We start from the raw sequence: 19425 nt of genomic DNA on the forward strand, positions 1-19425 counted from the left end.
AACATTCAAACAAAAAATTTGAAAAATTAAGAAACCGAATCATATCTCTTCTGACACCATATTATGATTTGAATTGATTTGATCAAATTAGAGTTAAATAAATTGAGACCAATTAATAGAGTTAGACTTTAGTCAAACTAATACTAAAATTACTAGAACTAGCCATTTAGTTAGTTGTAATTTTACTCTTATAATTTTAAATTTAAGGATTTAGACTTTTAATATTGTTGTATTCTTGTTTAATATTTGTAGACTAAAGAAAATATTATTTTAAAAAATATTATACTAATGAAATAGATAAATAAATAAAATGGATAAAGAAAAAATAAGAAAATTTTATAAAATTGATTGATAAAATTCTGATGTATTTAAATAAAAAAGACTTAAAATTGAAAATAGTGTTATAAAACTATCATTTTTATTTGTTTTACTTAATAAATTAAAATGAATTATATAATATTAGGCATATTTTATCTTGTTGACATAGAGAATGTAAAGAGAAGATCCTAAAGCCGGAACCTAAACAAAACACTGTCGATATTTCGACAAGTAGCCCGGAAAACGTACAATTCCAAACCTAACTCCACCTCAAACTTTAGCCTCTTTTGGCCTATTGTTCTCTCACTCCCCCACTCACTCAAACACTGTTTTTTCCTAGAAAATTCACGCATATTTCTCATCAATTTATTTCTCAAATTTTCTTCCATCTCAAAAACCTAAATCTTTCCATACATACACACCCTCTCCAAAACCCCGCTTTTAAACCCACTAATTTCAATTCTTTCTTTTTTTTTTTTTTTTTTTTAATCATATATGGAAAAATTTTCCCGGGAAGAAGAGAACCCATCAATTTCTCTTAAAGAATTGTCAATTCCTTTAATTCTGTCTGTCAATTTTAACAACTTCAAGCCCTGATTAAATCAGATTGATAATTTATCTGTTTATATTAGGGTTTTGTTACGCATGATTAAGCTCGAGTCATTTTTTTCTTCATGGACTCAAAGCAGGTGATTTTCGATATCAGCTCCGACGAGGAGACAGCATCGTTCGAAGAAATGAGAGGCGGCGGCCACGATGATGACCTTAATTGGTTGGCTGAAACACTCGAAGCTGTTGATAGAGAAACGGCTGATTCCTCAGATGAGGTTGTGGTTGTCGGCGAGTATACTCCGTTAAAACCAAAGCTAAAATCGAAGTCTTTGAAACTTGTTAAAGATGTCGTTATCCATGATGAGGACGATGGCGATTGTGTAGTTTTGGATTCTGACCCGGAAAAAGCGGTCAATGTTGTTGATTATGATGTGGATAATGATGGAGACGATGTTCTTGTTGTTGGGCAAAAGGGACAGGTGGGTGTTTATGTTAGTTATTGTGAATGCTTGATGTTCAACTTTTACTATGCTTGATTTTCTTTTTTGTGTGTAAAATAATAGGGTTGTGCTGATTTTGTTCTACTTTTGTACTGTTGGTTATTTGGTATGGTGCAAACTAAAGGATTAAACTTTGAAATCTATATGATTTATTCCAATGAAGAACTGGAGCCATCTTCTTTCTTGTCATGAACTAGATCAATTAGAGATATTTGCATATGCTTCATGGACTGGAACTTGCCATGTGAACAAAGGTTGAGTTGATGGTGAGATACACCACCCTTGGGCCAGCCGATGCAACTACTGCATGTGAAGACATTCTTTTCTTTTCTTTCCCATGGGGCAGATACAAAGGTGTGATTATATATAGTCTATAAGGTATGGGTGTCAATCACATATTTAAAGAAGATGCCGTATCAAAAGGGTATTTCTTTTGATGATGCTTCTATGGAATCTTCATTGGAGAGGATAAAAGTAATCTTATGTTAGTTTGTTGTGTTTGTTTGACAGAGCGAATCTGTGAGTCTAGGGCATTGTTTTCTTGATATGCAGTGATAAGTTTATGGGAGCAACTCACAAGAAAATTTAGACCATAAGTAATTATCCACTTCTAAAACATCAGAAGATGAGTGATAATCTGCCTGAAGCATAATCTTGTGATTCTACTTTGCCACAGTTCCTGATCTTTGGTATAGTGGTGCTTTTAAGTGCGAATTATGGGCAAATTATGCATTTTATTCATCAAGATTTTTGGGAAAGGGTTTTTATGGCTTTTTAGTCCCTTGTTCTTTAAGAATTGATGTTTTACCCTCTTCAACTTGATATTACGCTAATTCTATCCTCTTCTTCCCTTTTTTCTGCCATTCCTTTTGTTTTTATCCATCTCTTGTGTATGGGATTGAAAGATCTAGTTATTATGTTTCAGTCTTGTTTTAATTCTATTTTAGTGACTGCAGATTGCATGTAGAGACTACCCTCACCCACGACATCTTTGTGCTAAATATCCTTTCAGTTCAACCCCACACGAAAGACACTGTGAATTGGTAATGTCATTTTTTTACACTTGGGTCCCTAGATAATACAGCAGTTGCTCCTTGTATTTTAATAGTTTAATGTTTAATTAACTACTCTGATTTCTGTTGTTCTTGAAATGCAGTGCCATTGTTTCGTATGTGATTCACTTGCCCCTTGTGCACATTGGGCTACAGGTGTCCCCACTTTTGATCATTGTCATGCCACTGATAAACTTGATACGTGGAAACACCAGCGCGAGAGTTTCAGGCTAGGGAAATATGTTCCCTTGCCAGTTTCAGAATATCCTGATGTTCAACTTCCTGTGCCAGTGCACCAACTTAACCAAGTTGCACCCCGGGAAATTATACAATTGGCACCTAATTTAGGAACACATAATAAGGTTTGTAGACCAATTACAATTCGTGCTTGCTCTTCTGCCAGGTCTGGTGTTCCCAATATTATAAGCCAGACTAGAAGCCGATGGCCAGGATATGTTCAGGGTAGGAATGGATATATGTCCCGCTCTGTTACCCAACAGCCAGTTGGAGTTGGCATACATAATAATCCTGTGCCAAGACTACGAGATAGAGGCCAACAGTTCATCTCTTCTAATGCAATGTTTAAAAGGCCTGGAATCATCAGAGGTTCTGCTGTGGCGGTGAACCAATCTGTCTATGGCTCCTCAAACAACATGAATTCTGCTCCCGCATCACACAATGCTAGGAATGCTGTTCAACGGACTGCAGTAAATTCTAAAAATATCAGTGGCTGGCAGGGTGTTTTACCACCCAACATGATTTCAGATTCCTATACTTGTCCAAGCCCCCCCTTGGCCAATATGGTGAATGTCGGCATAAACTCAGTGTCCCTTTTATCTGAACCGCACTGTCAGCCTGTTCCTCAGTCAAATGATGGCCGAGACGTTTCTCAGTATGGGAATCAAAGTCAAAATGTTGTGGATTCTCGTTTTTTTGATTTCGACTTTGATTGGCTTAACAACTTGAGTCAAAGCAATCAGCAATTTTTAGTTGAAAATATTCATCTTAACACAGGGCACAACAACGAGCCCACGACTGTCAAGCAACTTAGTTCACAATTTACTGAAAGCACTGAACACCATCACAAAGACCATGATTATGAGAGCTGGTTCTTACCCCAGTCTGATACGGTGGCCCCAGAAGGTTGTGTGCCTGCTGATCTGAATGTCTTTTCTCCTGAGCCCTCTGCTTTTGATGCAGGTATGCTTTGTTTTGATTTTGAAACTTCTTGGAACGGTCTGGCACAAGTGTAGCCATAGTTGCTAATTGTGCTTATTGATAGGGTAAAGCTGGGTGATGCTGCAGAACTTTGCAATTGGACAAAATAATCACTCTTGGAATTGAACTTTAGGGGAAAAAGGGGAGCTTGGTTAGTGTACAACCATTTTAGATGAAAGTGTACAAATTATGCATGCTATGAATGATTATGTACAGAGGCTGCCTATTGTGTTGTCTTATATTTATGAATCCAATATATATTCCTGTCCCGAGGACATTGTTCGTTAGGCTATGCGAGTCTCAGATAGCTTCCTATATCCCTAATGTTTTTCTATATATGACTGTGGAAGAAACTGTTTCAAATCTAGGAGGTGAATCTATAACTGGTTCAAAGAAAAAAACAATGCCTCTTATAGTTGTCTTGTTGTTCCCATTTCTGTCATCGCAAATGGGGATTCTAGTAAGACTCTAGTACTACCACTAAGTCTGCATTTGGCTCACGTTAAAACTTAAGACATTGTCCGGCCAGCTATATGTCAAAAACACCAAAATGGCTTGCTTAACTTTCTAGTTTGGTTTGGACGCATTCGTTTAATTATGCTTCATACAAATTGGAGTTCACAATGTGTGATTGCCATCGTCCATCCAATTATTCAGAGTTGATATGTTGTTTCTGAGGTTTGTATGAACCACTTTTTGGCATGCCAAATAAAAAGGTCTTGCTAATTTTGTTCTACTTATTGTTATTTTGCATTTTATGTCAAAGATGTATCTACTTATAATTTTTCTTTTAAAATTTTAATACTATATGATCTGTCCAATGCTTTACATTTTTTGAGCGGATTATTTAGTTATTTTAATACTTCAATTTTTAATTTAAATTAATAAACACTAGAATTTTTGTTATATTTAATTTTGAACACTAAAAAAATCTGTTTTTTTTTTTTATAGCATTTAATCACGGCCATATAGACGTTTTGAATAAAGTTATATTTAAATATTATAAAGAAAAAGAGATTAAATTGAGATTGTATTAAAAGTTAAGGTTTAAGTAGTTAAATAGTTAAAAATTTAAGTTTTCAAAATATGCATTAGGCCCAAAAGTGTCATTATATTTTACAAGACGAAATGTGTTAAACTTTTTTTTTCATCTCGATCCTTTGCTAAGAATTAAAATTGAATTGGGATTTTTTTATTGTCAGGTAAATTTTAACATGATGTCGGGATAATGGTAAGTAATGGTGAAACCTCTTTTTAAACACGTGGCTATGACTCAAGTTATATGTTGGGTTGGATTTTAAAATAAGAAATATGAGTTCAGTTATTTGTTGGGTGGGTTTTAAATATAAGTCAAGTTATTTATTGTGTTTGACTTTTTTTTTTTTTTAATTACAAATGTGGGAATGAGGATTCAATTTTAAAACCTCGCTCAAGTGTACATTTACTCCTTCTCATTGCCATCTAAACATGCTGCCAATAAAGTGCAGAAGCATCAGCTCCCGTGTTATCATAATATTAAGCTTATGACAAACATGGGGCGCAGGCCTTGAGTATCCTTATTGTGATGTAGCAACATGTTGCACTATCATTCAGCCGTAGAAACATATCATTCGTAGAGGCAAAACCTCAGTCTGATGAAGCATATCCATAGAAAAAGCAAACTATTCTGCAGGCCTCAGTAATGAATCTGGTTTCAAATCTATTAAAGTTTCCTACATTGACCAGAAAAAGAAAAAGAAAATAAAGGAGAAAAAGAGTAGGATTAACCTTTCATTAGGTAAAAGCACCAGCTTTATTCAAGAGACTTGATTAGAGGATACCGCATATTATAAATGTAAGTTCTATGCATTTGACAGGTTCTCGCTTATCATCCAAAACAGGGGCATTGGGCATTGGACCCCATTATACAAAACACTTAACACAGGCCATAGTAGATAAGCTTACAAATAAAACTCTAGACAAGCCTCAACACCTAGCCTTCGAAAATGCTTAGGGAGGCATTAACTGATAACTTTAGTCATGCACGCTAAGCACACACCGGAGGCAATCTCCTTCATGCATCAAATCGAAAGCCTTGTTGATCTCCACAAGAGTCAAATTATGTGTGATGTACTCATCCACCTTAATTTCCTGTAAGCAGAATGGGTAAGGTAACTCTGTGGCCTAAGTTGTAGGAGATTTCAGTGACTGTAGATATATTGCATACAGAAAACAAAGAATTACCTTTTTCATGTACTTGTCTACAAGCCAAGGCACCTGTGAGCGGCTCTTGAAACCGCCAAAAGCAGTTCCTTTCCACACACGGCCAGTCACCAACTGGAATGGACGAGTAGATATCTCCTGACCTGATGCTGCAACACCCACAATAACCGAGGTCCCCCAGCCCTGAAAATTCTCAGGGCATATCAGAGAGGTATTTTGCGGGTCAAATTAAGGTTCAGGGACCAGCTCAGACACTATTTACCTTGTGACAACATTCCAAAGCAGACCTCATCACAGAAACATTTCCAATACACTCAAAACTATAGTCAACACCACCATCTGTGAGGTCAACAATGACTTGCTGAATTGGTTTATCGTGATCTTTTGGATTCACAAATTCGGTAACTCCAAAATCTTTCGCTGCACATTGCAATTTACAAAAGTAATTAGGTGAATACAAAATAATGCAAGCATATAATATTAAGAATAGTCACCAGCTGTACACCCATACCCTGCCCCCATTTACTTTACACCAATAAAGGAACACAAAAAATAATTTATAAAACATAAAAGAAAAGAAAACTAAATGAACTTGTACAAGTTCTGCTCGAACTATGATCTATTCACATCAACTATGCAGCAGAATGTGCTGCAGCATTAGCAACACAGTTACGTGCTATTAAGGTGCATGGCAATCCTTTCCAAAGAAAAGTAGCAACCGCCAGATTTTCAAAGCCAGAAGGTTAACATAACAATTTTTATTCATTATTCAGAACTTGGAACATTTTATGCCTAGAAACCATAGATGCCAGGTCTGGAAGCTGAAGTCCACAAAATCTAAACTATAACCCAAGAACAGGTTATCTCTATTCTCTAAATCTAAACTTCTCAAAAACCATAATCAGAAATAACTGAAGTCTTTAATGGTAACGTTACAAAGAATGTAAGAAGGAAAAAAAGAATGTGAAAACTAATGGTTTAGAAAATCTCTTTCCTTGCTGGTAATGCCTTTTCGGCAGGTTAAGTTTGCATAATTAAGGTGAATATGGAGCATCAAGTAGGTTATATCCCATATGAAATATTATATTATTTAACGCCATGAGGAAGGAAATTTTAAGCAAGTTCACATCATCCAGAACTGGCAACGATATTTTATTTTGCTAATCATTCAGCAAATTGCACATAAAAAATGTACATACAGATGTAAAAGTGTATAAGATGCAGTTGCCAGAATTCAAAGGACTCAGCAAAGAATTGTTAAGAACAAAAGGAAATTCTCAAATTATGTTTAACAGCCGACAATGAAGGAAAGAACAAACAAAATCATACCTCTATCATACTTTTTGCTATCAATATCTATGCCAATTATACGCGAGGCACCTGCTGCTTTTGCTCCCTCTGCAACCTACAGAATTATGGCCAGCAAATTGAAAAATATCAGTAGAGTGGCATCACTATGTGGAATAAAGAGAGAAAGAGAGGGGGGGAGGGGGAAGAGAGAGCTGGATGCTTGTGTTTTTAAAACTTACCGCAAGGCCAACTGTACCAAGGCCAAAAACAGCAACAATTGACCCTGCTTCCACTTTTGCAGTGTTCCAAACTGCTCCAAGACCTAAAGAACAACATGGTGTTATGTTACAGATTTCTAACTTACATTTTGCCAAGTTGCTCACAGAAGATTAGTTGCTAAGATGCTTAAGGTAGAAATGACAACAAAGCAATGAGACATGGAGGGAAGGAAAGGAGAGAAGAAATGTACTATGGTGTATAGTCAGAAGCATCCTAGTCAGATTTATCTCTTGTAAAATTTTATGGACATCTGAAAGGTTATCATATGTATCAGAAATGAACAAGGCAATTACATTCAGCTGGTTCTAGATCGCATTAATGATATGGAGCATAAGCTTTTCTGAAATTTGATGGGGCGATGTTAAATTCAAATCACTAATACAATACAAGCACATAGCGGCAAATGAGACCGATGCAATAGGAGCTTGTCTGACACATAATTCCAAATACTTATATTAGGTAGCAAAAGGAGAAATGGATTATTATCCACTGGAATCCACATAAACAGCATGGGACCACCTCAATAAACCAAGCAAATAGCAGGGAAAAAAGAAAAGAATCCTTACCAGTGGGAACACCACATCCAAGAAGGCACACTTTTTCTAAAGGAGCTTTTGGATCAATCTTTGCAACACTAACGTCATGTACAACTGTGTACTGACTGAATGTGGAGGTGCCCATAAAATGGTAGATAGGCTTTCCATTGATTGAGAAGCGACTCTTACGATCATTCATCATGACTCCAACACCAGTAGCTGCACGTACCTTGCCACAAAGATTTGTCTTCCCTGATTTGCAAAACTTGCAATCTCTGCATTCTGCTTGATAACAAGGGATCACATGATCACCTGGCTGCACCTCAGTCACCCCTTCTCCAACACTTTCTACAATCCTGAAGCAAGAAAAGGAAAAGAATAATAAATGCAGATTGGAGAAACTAGACAACGTCTAAAATGATTTGTATGATACACATACCCGGCAGCCTCATGACCAAGGATACAGGGAAAAAGGCCCTCAGGATCCTGTAAGGGAAAAAAATTTCAGACAGCACAATAGCAAGTAAGATATCATCAAAACAATAAAGCATAATTTTTCTTTTAATTTTTTTTTTATAAAAAGAATACTAGCATATTAAAAGAAATAATAAGGAATTACTGTGAGCTCATCCACTAAAAAACGAAAAATCAGTTTGGTAAAATAGAAAAGAAAACATATATATCAAAAACATATAGTGAATTCCCCTAATTCTCTCCATTAAAATGACAGTAAAAAAAAAAAAAGTAAAACTACAACAGCAACAGCAATAGCAATACCACTAAAAGCAGTTATTGATCAAAATCAACCATCAAAAGAACAAAATGCATTTACAAATAGGAAGAGAAGAAAATATACCTTGCCGCTCCAGGTGTAAGCATCAGTATGGCAAAGAGCAGTGAAGAGAATCTGGACCCGAACCTCACCAGCCTGAGGAGGAGCAACCTGTACGTCTTCTATTACTAACGGCTTGTTCGGCTCATAGGCAACGGCAGCTTCTCATTTTTAATTTAATTTTTTTGAAAAATAAAATAAAATTGGAGCATCCAAACGGATCACAGATCAGACATAAAAATAGACTAGTTTAACAAGCAAAAAAAAAATTACAAAGCAGGAAAAAAGAACAAAAGATCAATGCACTATATGCTTACCTTTGCAAATGATGACCTGACCTTGAGTAGCCATAGACGATGAAGAAGATAGCGAAATGAATATACAGTGACACGAAGAAAATAGGAAGAGAGATGAATGGAAAGATATTTATTTTATAAGAAATAAAAATGAAAGGCCGAAAAAAGACTAGGAGACGGCCCAAAAATAATTGAGGGACAACAAAGACATAAGACCACGTTCCGTTAAGACTTGTGTTTTCCTAATAATATCTGTTATTAAATATTATTATTATATATCTATTTTTATGTTTTATATCAACTGTTGTTTTTTAATAATTTATTTAAATTAAAAATATATTTAATCAAAATTAGTTATAAAAATTAATTTAATTTATCTTTTTATAAATATTATAACATTTATTATATCATTTTAATATAAAAATAAAATAAAGTAATTAATATTATATTAAATATATATAAGTGATAAATAATTTTAAAAAATATTATTATTATATATTATCACTAGTCTAAATCAATTTATACTCTATTTTTATGTTTCATTGCTTTTTAATAATTTATTTAAATTAAACATATATTTAATAGGATTAGTTATAAAAAATTAATTTAATCTTTTTATAAATATTAATTAATAAATATATATAAATGATAGATAATTTAAAGAAATTATTTAAATACGTTATAATAGTTAATTTTTTTTTACAGCGATCTTTTCACATTTAATATAAAAATAAATAAAACTAAAATTAGAAATTAGGCACAACATTTCTATATCTCAACAATTAACAAGCTTAACATTTGAGTTAAAGATTTTAAATATTATTTTGTATTATTAGAATTTGTTACTTTTATATGAAAAGACACGCAGCCGGCGTCTTCCACGCCATTTTGCGGTGTAACCCACGCCATTGTGCGGTGTAAGGGAGAAGAATGTAATTCGGGTATGTGTTTTTAAAGTGGGCTCCTTATTAGTTAGATTTTGGGCTTTCTTAACCGAAATATGGAAGCACAAAGCTCATTTATACCACATTGCTTCAGATGACCCATGTTCGCGAATCCAACTTGGGCTGGACTTATCTTCGGACTTTTATCAGTTATTTACAGGAAATTATTTAAAAATATTCTAAAATTAATAAATTCATTTTTAATGTATAATTCTTTTTAAGAAAATACGATCAAGTTGTTTTTAAGTTATTTATCAATTATTTTTTAGTTCTTTAATTAGTTTTTTGTTTGTTTTACTAAAATAAATAACTAAATTGTAATTTTAAAAACTGTATTTTTGATATTTTAGTATGATAAAAATAAAATTTTAACACCATAAATTTATAAAAAGATTTAAAAATATATAGATATTTTAATTATTTTCCTTATTTGTGAAAATATGATTAATTATCTTTTATATGTTGTAATTGTTTAATATGCAATTACCATTAATAATAATATGTATAATAATGTAATAAGTTCTTATTCATTTATTTAGCGGTTTATAATTAGTTTAATTTGATTTCCACGAAAATGAGAAGTCATTATCTAAGAAGGATGGGAGAATAAGTGCTTTTCATTTATTAAAAAATGCATATCACCCTGTTGGATCGACTCAGTAATTAGTTGCATAAATAGACACAAGGATCGGCATGCATTAACCTTTGGTGTTCTATTACAGTGGCAAGGAAAGACATATCAGGAATCAAATGAATAAAGAGTGAAAAAATGAAAGGCGAGCGTTGAAGATGAGTACCAGGTGGTTTAGCCAGAAGCAATGCAGATGGAGAGCAGCAGTGGGGAAGAAGCCATTAGAGAGTTATATATACTGTATAAGCATTGCCCATTGGAGACAGGAAATTTAGTAGTGAGACTATACATGGATTTTAGTCTTTGTAGAAGAAACCATGCTTGAAGCATTGCATAATTTTCTTCTTCTTTTCACTGTTTTGTTTTGTTTGCTTATATTATTAATGACATTTCCCTTTCATTGCCTATCAAATGACAACATTATGGCAACATCTTTTGCACATTTCTCAATTCTGTTTTTTTTTTTATTAATAATATCAACTTTTTTATATTCGTCATTTGGACCACTACTTTGCAGTTTTACCTTTTGATGTCCATTTTATAATATATGATTAACTCTTTTTTTTTTTCTTAATTTAATAATTTGATTACTTGGCTTAAAGTGTGATCATGTAGACACCTTGAAAACTTTAGATAATTAAGCAATTTGACTCGGATTTTTTTTATCCAGAATTCTAATTCAAACACTAGAAAAGAAGTTAAATTACCACAGCTCATTTTAATAGCATTAGCATTACCTGAGTTCGTGTCATTTTGTGAACCTAAGATATAAATAAAAAAAGGGGTCTAATGTATAAAGATTTCTACTACATTAATTAATAATGGCTTATTTACATTTTATAAGTATTTAAATTTTCATAAGTATTTAATTCATAATATATATGAGAAAATAAAGATCTATTCTAAAAATTGATTGTAATCATGGAATTTTATATATATTTTTAAAGATAAAAAAATAAAACATAAAAATAAACATCTTGATATGAATTAGTACAATTCAGGCTTAAAAAAGGAGAAAGAAAACAACAATAAAGGGAAAATTTATTATACTCTTCACCAATCCATTTTCGATAATAACTGATCAGTTATGATTTCTTAATTCTTATTCATGGCAACCTTCATAGTTGTTAGTTATGTGATAAGTGAAGACAAAAAATAAGGCTTAACATTTTCTTCAGGCGTATTGAAATAAAATTATATATATATATATATAGAAAGCCAGAAAATAGGCGTTAACAGGGCTTATTATGGTGAAAGCCGATGAATGGGCCACGTTTTAAAGCTTATCTTTAAGAATTTGTTCATGAAAAAATAGTTGCCGCCACTTCTCTTGTTAAGTTATTGTTATTTAGTATCCTTTTTCCTCTTTGTTTTTTTTCTTTTCTTTTTTTATTCTAAAGCAAAGTTATGAATTTCATTCTCGCTGTAATTTTGGATTTGTCATTGAAACAAAATATTTTAGTATTGAAATATTTCGGCATTTCATTTCGGACTATTTTAAATTATATGTATAATTTAATTTCAAATCACTACAAAATTATTACACATAATGTAATTAAATAGCATAATAGAAAATATCAAGTACACATATACTAACTTTTCGTTATCATAGAATTACAATAATGAAAGCTCTTTCTATAATACAATCGATTAAATTATAAAATATTATGTTGTGCAATAAAGTTATGAAAATCAAATTATATAAGTTTTAATTGTTATTATTAAATAATCATAAAAAAAATTTATAAATTAATAGAAAGAAAATATGATTAAACTGTAGAGGGTAAGATGAGGTGATAAATAAAGATAAATAAATGATTATTTAAAGTTTTATATTTCAATTCATTTTTATTGATAGAGAGAAAAAAAATTTTATTGTGTTAGGGTTATGTGTTACTAAACTACTTAACTCAATTCAATGATTTTTTTTTTATAAAAATACTTCATTTTGGCTTATCTCGTTAATCTTTGTCAGAATGGCAATTCCAATCCAATTTCAGTCATTCCGGTTCGAGGGATTCTTATTGAGCGTAGCAAAATCAAGATTTATGAGAAAGAGACCACTCTATCATAAAAACCTATAACATGAAAAATTCCTTATTTGCGACAAAGGAATCTACCGGTCTGGGATCAATCCAAAAATGCTATTTTGAAACTCTTTTCTCCGTTCAAGATCGTAAATACTGTAATATTCCTCAATAAGGAAAAATCGCTTGAATGCTTACCTTATTATTATGAAAAGGGAAAAGGGGCAACCAACATTATTCGAAAGAGTAAGCAAACACTAAAAAGAGGAATAAAAGCCCTTGCCAAATAGCTTGGCTTGATCTTTCCGAACTTTAAAAATAGGATTCCCGGGCGATTTAATATGACTAAAAATTTTCATATTAAAGATGTCCAGTATTTTGACTGATGCAGAACAAAAAATATTTTATTCCGTTTTTCTTAATAAAATGAGATATCTCGATCATTGTGGGCGAAACGAAATGGAACAGAATTAATAATTTTATTTTAAAAAACAACGGCCCAATTATTGGATGGCTATTATTAATATAATCTTTTTAATATTTATTATAAAAGTGATATAAAATATTAGTGCACGGTAAATGGAGAGACTGAATTGGAGTCATCTTCAATCCTCACATATAACCAACCACTAGTTTTTTTCTTAATTTTTTCAAATTATTCATTGTTTATCACTAATAGTGAATTATGTATGGAGCCTAGAAAAATCATTGTAATAATGTTTAAACAATATTATATTCTTTTAAATCTTACAATTATACGACATAAATTTTTTTATTTTTACTAAAAAGTAACTGTTCTTTGTCGTATGGCTCTTGACTCATTACCTTCCTAGGAACAAAAAGAAAAAATAAAAAAAGAAAAGGAAAGACAGCACAACTAAATTGATTGATTCTGGCTTAAAAAAACAAAATGAGAAGAAAAGAAAAAGATGATACGGAAAATCTGATCCAATCTCAGCACGTGGATACGCACGTGCGACATTGTAATGACAGAGAGGAGGTGCTAAACGAAAACATCCAAATACTTTACAAAGAAAAAAACTCTGACAAAATGCTCTGTCGGTATCTTCAAGATCCATGATACCCTTGGTCAAACAGTGACATAATCCATCCATTGGCTTCCTTCCACGTGTCCACTGTCAGATATATAATCTGGTCAACCCTTTGACCAGGGGGATTAATCCTCTCCATTCCTTCTTCCCTATGTCTTTCTTGTTCCCTTCATCACATGAAACCCTAATTTGCCCCCTTAATTCATCACAGTTCACAAGCTACAATTACCACCAATTCAACTCTAGTTAGCAGTCCGCTTTAAATTCCGGTGTAGAATTGAAGTTTGAGACTCATCTTTTTTCACTAAAAATATTATAATTACCAAGAAAGTTACGGTTACAAATTCGATCTTTATTTTTTATATTACAATTAATATAATTTATAGATTACATAAATTAAAGGCTATGTATGAGATTTTCTAGAGCAAGGAGCGCATTTGCTCTTAAATTTTTATATTTTTTTGGCACAAATAATATTTAAAAATTAAGATTTGCGTCATTTTGCCTGTGATCACACGTTAACGAGCGTTGTTATTTTTACGACGTGGCTTATAAGAAAAGAAAAGTGGGACTCACAGAAGTACACGTCAGTCACTTTCTCTTCGGCTCCGCCCAACTACCTAATAAAGGAAAAAAGATCTCCAAATTAATTTATGCCTCTGTAAATGAGGTCGCACTTGAGTTTGGATTAGCAAAGGAAAATGCTCAACAAAATGAGGCACTAATTTCTTGTGTAAGAGGTGACTGCTGTATAGTGAGGAAACAAAGTGAAAGGAACATAGGTGAGTAATTTTCATGTGGGGTTTAATGCTGTTTGGTTTTACTTTTAATGGTTGCAAGGAACTCCCACTGTATTGCTCGCTTCTTTGAAGAATGTATCCGTGTTGATATTTGAGGAGCATTTTCTCCCAAATTGCTAAGTTAACAATGTGGAGGTACTTTCCAAGCCTATATAATAGAGGCCTCACCTTGTTATTAAAGTATCCCAAAATAAGAGAAAAATATTAGAGAGTTAAGCAATTATTTTTCTCCTATTATAAAGAGAGAATTTTAATGTTTTCTTCTTTATAAATAGTGAGTTTGTAACCCCTATTATTTTTTCTTATAGTAAAATTCTTCTATCATTGCCCGTGGTTTTTTACCCTAATTTGTTTAGGGGTTTTCCACGTATATCTGTGTGTTCTATTGTGTATTTTGTCTTTCTTTATCTTTATTTTATCAAATTATTAGCTGTGATTTTGCTCTATCAAGTTCATATTTTTCTACAATTGGTATCAGAGCACCTGGTTGGTAAGAAATTCCTTAAAATTCTGTGATTGCAGCTCAGCCTGATCTTTCACAGGAGTTTGAGGTTTTCTTTGGTGCAAAAGAGCTTGTGTGGAGTAGTAAGAATACTTACAATCTAGGGAAGGTTTTGTCTAAGGAGATTGGTATTTAAGAGGTCCGCTTGTGACCCTCCAGTCTTTCCTGGGAACTTACCTAGTGAGTTGTGTTCATTACTGCGGTTCATTTTACAAGCTAAAACGCACCGTTTGTGATAGAAGCAATGGCGGCAAAATTTGAGATTGAAAAGTTCAACGGGAGTAATTTCTCACTGTGGAAATTAAAGATAAAGGCTGTATTGAGAAAAGACAATTGTCTTGCGGCTATCGGTGAGCGACAACACTCATGAGATGATAATAAGTGGAACGAGATGGATGGGAATGCTATTGCAAACCTTCATCTAGCACTTGTAGATGGGATCTTGTCCAGTGAAGAAAAGAAAAGAAAAGGAGATTTGGGACCACCTCACTAGGTATGCGAGGCCAAGTCATTACACAATAAAATTTTCCTTAAGAGGAAACTTTACACCTTAAGAATGTCGGAATCTACTTGGTGTGAGCATCTTAATGTCTTGAATACTCTATTTTCTCAACTCACATCGTTGGGCTATAAAATAGAGTCACAAGAACGTGCGAACTTCTACTCCAAAGTCTACCTGATTCGTATGATCAACTCATCATCAGTTTGACAAATAATGTCATACTGAAATTCTAGTCTTTGATGATATAGCGGTATTCTTGAAGAAGAAAATCGGCGAAGAAACAAGAAAGACAAGCAGGCAAGTTCACAACAAGTGGAAGCCTTGATGGTGATGAGAGGGAGATTAACAGAACGTGGTCCAAGTGGGAGTCACAATCATGGTAGATCAAAATCAAAGAGTAAGAAGAATTATAAATGCTACAATTGTGGTAAGAAAGGTCACCTGAAGAAGGATTGTTGGAGTTTAAAGAATTACAATCCTCAAGGGAATGTGGCATGCACTTCGGATGATGGAAATGTATTATGCTGTGAAGCAGCAATATCAACTGAAAGCAGGAAGAGATTTGTTGATGTATGGCTTCTTGACTCAGGAGCAACTTATCACATGACCTCTCGAAGAGAGTGGTTCCATCATTATGAACCTATCTTAGGAGGATCTGTGTATAGTTGTGAAGATAATGCCTTAAAGATTATAGGCATTGGAACTATCAGGTTGAAGATGCATGACGGTACAGTCCGCACTATTCAAGGAGTGCGACATGTGGAAGGTCTGAAGAAGAATTTGTTATCTCTGGGACAGCTGGATGATCTTAATTGCATTATCAAAGTTCAGAAAGGAATCATGAAGATTAGCCAGGAGAGCTTGTAATTATGAAAGGAGAAAAAGTTACTGCTTAATTTGTATATGTTTTTGGGAGAGCTGTGCATGGGCGAAGCATCTGTTGCTTCAAGTAGTTCAAGCGAGAGATCTGCAATGGTGTGGCATCAGAAGCTTGGACATATGTCTGAACAAGGCATGAAGATTCTTGCTGAGAAAAATCTACTTCCTGGTCTCACAAAGGTGTCATTACCCTTTTGTGAGCATTGCATAACAAGCAAGTAGCATCGACTACAGTTCAATACATCCAATTCTAGAAGCAAGGATGTTCTAGAATTAGTTCACTCTGATGTATGGCAAGCACCGGTTTCATCACTAGGAGGAGCTAAGTACTTTGTGTCCTTCATCGATGATTACTCAAAGAGATATTGGGTGTATCCAATCAAGAGCAAGGGAGATGTATTTGTAATTTTCAAAACTTACAAAGCGCGGGTTGAACTTGATTCAGGCAAGAAGATCAAGTGTTTAAGGACAGATAATGGAGGAGAATATACAGGTCATGAATTTAATAGCTTTTGCAAGCAAGAAGGCATCAAGAGACAGTTCACTACGGCATACACTCCTCAACAAAATGGAGTGGCAGAGCGGATGAACAGAACTCTGTTAGAAAGAACTAGAGCATTGTTGGGAGCTGCAGGCCTAAATAAGGCATTCTGGTGAGGCGATTAACACACTTTGTTATGTGATGGCCGGTCTCCATCTACAAAGAATTGATCAAAAGACACCGATGGAGATGTGGGAAGCCGATTGATTATTCAAACCTCCATATATTTAGAAGTCCTGTATGTGATGTATAATATCTAAGAAACTACAAAGTCGGATCCAAAATCCAGGAAGTGTTTGTTCTTGGGATATCTTTGATGGTGTGAAGGGTATCGCTGTGGGATCCCAACGCCCACAAGGTTATAATCGGCAGGGATGTAATCTTCCTAGAAGATAAATTGAAGGGAGAAGATGATAGCACTTCAAAAGAAAATTCGGAGACTACAACTATACAGGGTGGAAAGAAAGTCTACGGAAGAAGATTCTTCCGAAGTAGCACCAGAGCACGAAGAGGAAGAACCGGTCGAGTTTGAAGAGTCGGTAGAAGTTGAAGAGTCGAACTTGGAAAGGGAAAACGTATAAAATTTACACCAACTGGCATAAAGATTATGATATAGGCGAATGTCGCATCATCTTCTAACCGAGGGAAGGAGAGCCATCAACTCTCCAAGAAGCAATGAGCGATTCGGATGCATCTCGTTGGATGGCGGCAATGCAAGAAGAGATGGAAGCTCTACATAAGAACAAGACTTGGGAGCTTGTGCCACTACCACAAGGAAGAAAGGCCATTGGCAACAAATGGGTCTTTAAGATCAAAAGAAATAGTGATGATCAAGTGGAGCGGTTTCGTGCAAGAATGGTGGTGAAAGGATATGCTCAGAAGAAGGGGATTGACTTCAACGAAATATTTTTCCCTGTGGTTCGATTAACAACTGTTCGAGTAGTCTTGGCGATGTGTGCTACATTTGACTTACATCTAGAGCAGCTAGATGTGAAAACAACTTTTCTCCATGGAGATCTTAAGGAAGAAATTTATATGCTCCAGCCAGAAGGTTTTGAAGAAAAAGAAAAGCGGAACTTGGTTTGTAGGTTGAACAAATCTCTATACGGTTTAAAGCAGGCGCCGAGGTGTTGGTATAAGAGATTTGATTCCTTCATCATGAGCCTTGGATACAACAGACTTAATGCAGACCCTTGTGCATATTTCAAGAGGTTTGGTAAAAGTGATTTTGTTATCTTACTTTTGTATGTAGATGACATGTTGGTAGCAGGCCCCAACAAAGATCATATTGAAGAACTAAAGGCACAGTTGGCTAGGGAATTTGAAATGAAGGACTTGGGACCAGCAAACAAGATTCTAGGGATGCAAATTCACCGAGACAGAAACAATAGGAAGATTTGGCTTTCTCAGAAAAATTATTTGAAGAAGGTCTTGCGACGCTTCAATATGCAAGATTGTAAGTCAATTTCTACCCCATTTCCTGTTAGTTTCAAATTATCCTCCAGTATGAGTCCTAGCAGTGAAGAAGGAATGATGGAAATGTCTCGAGTACCGTATGCATCGATGGTGGGGAGTTTAATGTTCGCGATGATTTGTACACGACCGGACATTGCACATGCGATGGGAGTAGTAAGTCGGTACATGGCGAATCCCGGTAGAAACATTGGAATCTTTGTAAAGAGGATTTTAAGATATGTTAAGGGAACCTCGGATGTTGCATTATATTATGGAGGATCAGACTTTATTATCAGAGGATATGTTGACTCAGATTATGCAGGTGATCTTGATAAAAGCAAATCTACTACAGGGTATGTGTTCACACTTCTTGCGTGGCTGCGGTCGATTGTGGCGACATCAACAACAGAAGCAGAATATGTAGCAGCTACACAAGCTAGTAAGGAAGCAGTATGGTTGAAAATGATGATGGAGGAACTCGGGCACGAACAAGAGCATATTCCTCTGCCTTGGTCAGTGCCTTGCATCTCGCGAAGGAATCCAAACTTTTCATTCAAAGTCAAAGCACATACGAGTCCAGTATCATTTCGTTCGTGAAAAAGTGGAAGAGGGCACTGTGGATATGCAGAAAATTCATACTAAAGACAACCTAGCAGATTTTTTGACGAAGGCAGTTAACACTGACAAATTTATTTGGTGTCAATCCTCTAGTGGCCTGATAAAAGTATAAGCAGCATGGAAAGGCAAGGAAGAAAGAACGGTGTGAAGATCTGATTGATCCTCAATCAAATCTTCAAGTGGGAGATTGTTGATATTTGAGGAGCATTTTCTCCCACATTGCTAAGTTAACAATGTGGAGGTACTTTCCAAGCCTATATAATAGAGGCCTCACCTTGTTATTAAAGTATCCCAAAATAAGAGAAAAATATTAGAGAGTTAAGCAATTATTTTTCTCCTATTATAAAGAGAGAATTTTAATGTTTTCTTCTTTATAAATAGAGAGTTTGTAACTCCTAT

The 19425-nt window shown here is 34.3% G+C and overlaps 2 protein-coding genes across 4 annotated transcripts; one reads left to right on the forward strand and one right to left on the reverse strand.

Annotated features, from left to right (window-relative positions):
• Positions 1–483: 483 nt before the first annotated feature.
• Positions 484–3927, forward strand: LOC8276131. Of its 3 annotated transcripts, none has more exons than XM_048377029.1 (4): positions 484–1349; positions 2327–2413; positions 2527–3622; positions 3705–3927. In XM_048377029.1, exons 1-4 carry the CDS (start codon positions 993–995, stop codon positions 3707–3709), a joined length of 1545 nt encoding a protein of 514 aa, XP_048232986.1. In that variant the 5' UTR covers positions 484–992; the 3' UTR covers positions 3710–3927. The 3 variants fall into 3 exon arrangements, with proteins under 3 accessions (XP_048232986.1, XP_048232985.1, XP_048232984.1); XM_048377028.1 differs by having other exon boundaries at positions 3712–3927; XM_048377027.1 differs by having other exon boundaries at positions 2527–3927.
• Positions 3928–5413: 1486 nt separating this feature from the next.
• LOC8276130 (alcohol dehydrogenase class-3) lies at positions 5414–9256 on the reverse strand. The gene is made up of 9 exons (XM_002533584.4): positions 9097–9256; positions 8804–8940; positions 8387–8433; positions 7978–8303; positions 7372–7454; positions 7172–7247; positions 6105–6262; positions 5864–6025; positions 5414–5770 (listed from the first exon to the last, which is right to left on the reverse strand). The coding sequence occupies exons 1-9, from the start codon at positions 9128–9130 to the stop codon at positions 5654–5656; spliced, it is 1140 nt and encodes a 379-aa protein (XP_002533630.1). The 5' UTR covers positions 9131–9256; the 3' UTR covers positions 5414–5653.
• Between the last annotated feature and the right edge of the window lie 10169 nt (positions 9257–19425).

This window comes from Ricinus communis, chromosome 7 (assembly GCF_019578655.1).
Source record: "Ricinus communis isolate WT05 ecotype wild-type chromosome 7, ASM1957865v1, whole genome shotgun sequence".
In the NCBI taxonomy this organism is placed as follows: Eukaryota; Viridiplantae; Streptophyta; class Magnoliopsida; order Malpighiales; family Euphorbiaceae; genus Ricinus; species Ricinus communis.

Coding starts and splice junctions, on each gene's coding strand:
- LOC8276131 (XM_048377027.1), top strand. CDS start 993: ATGGACTCAAAGCAGGTGATTTTCGATATCAGCTCCGACGAGGAGACA. Junction 1,350..2,326: donor TTGTTGGGCAAAAGGGACAG/GTGGGTGTTTAT, acceptor TAGTGACTGCAG/ATTGCATGTAGAGACTACCC. Junction 2,414..2,526: donor ACGAAAGACACTGTGAATTG/GTAATGTCATTT, acceptor CTTGAAATGCAG/TGCCATTGTTTCGTATGTGA.
- LOC8276130 (XM_002533584.4), bottom strand. CDS start 9,130: ATGGCTACTCAAGGTCAGGTCATCATTTGCAAAG. Junction 8,941..9,096: donor TCAGGTCATCATTTGCAAAG/GTAAGCATATAG, acceptor AAAAATGAGAAG/CTGCCGTTGCCTATGAGCCG. Junction 8,434..8,803: donor CTTACACCTGGAGCGGCAAG/GTATATTTTCTT, acceptor TTTCCCTTACAG/GATCCTGAGGGCCTTTTTCC.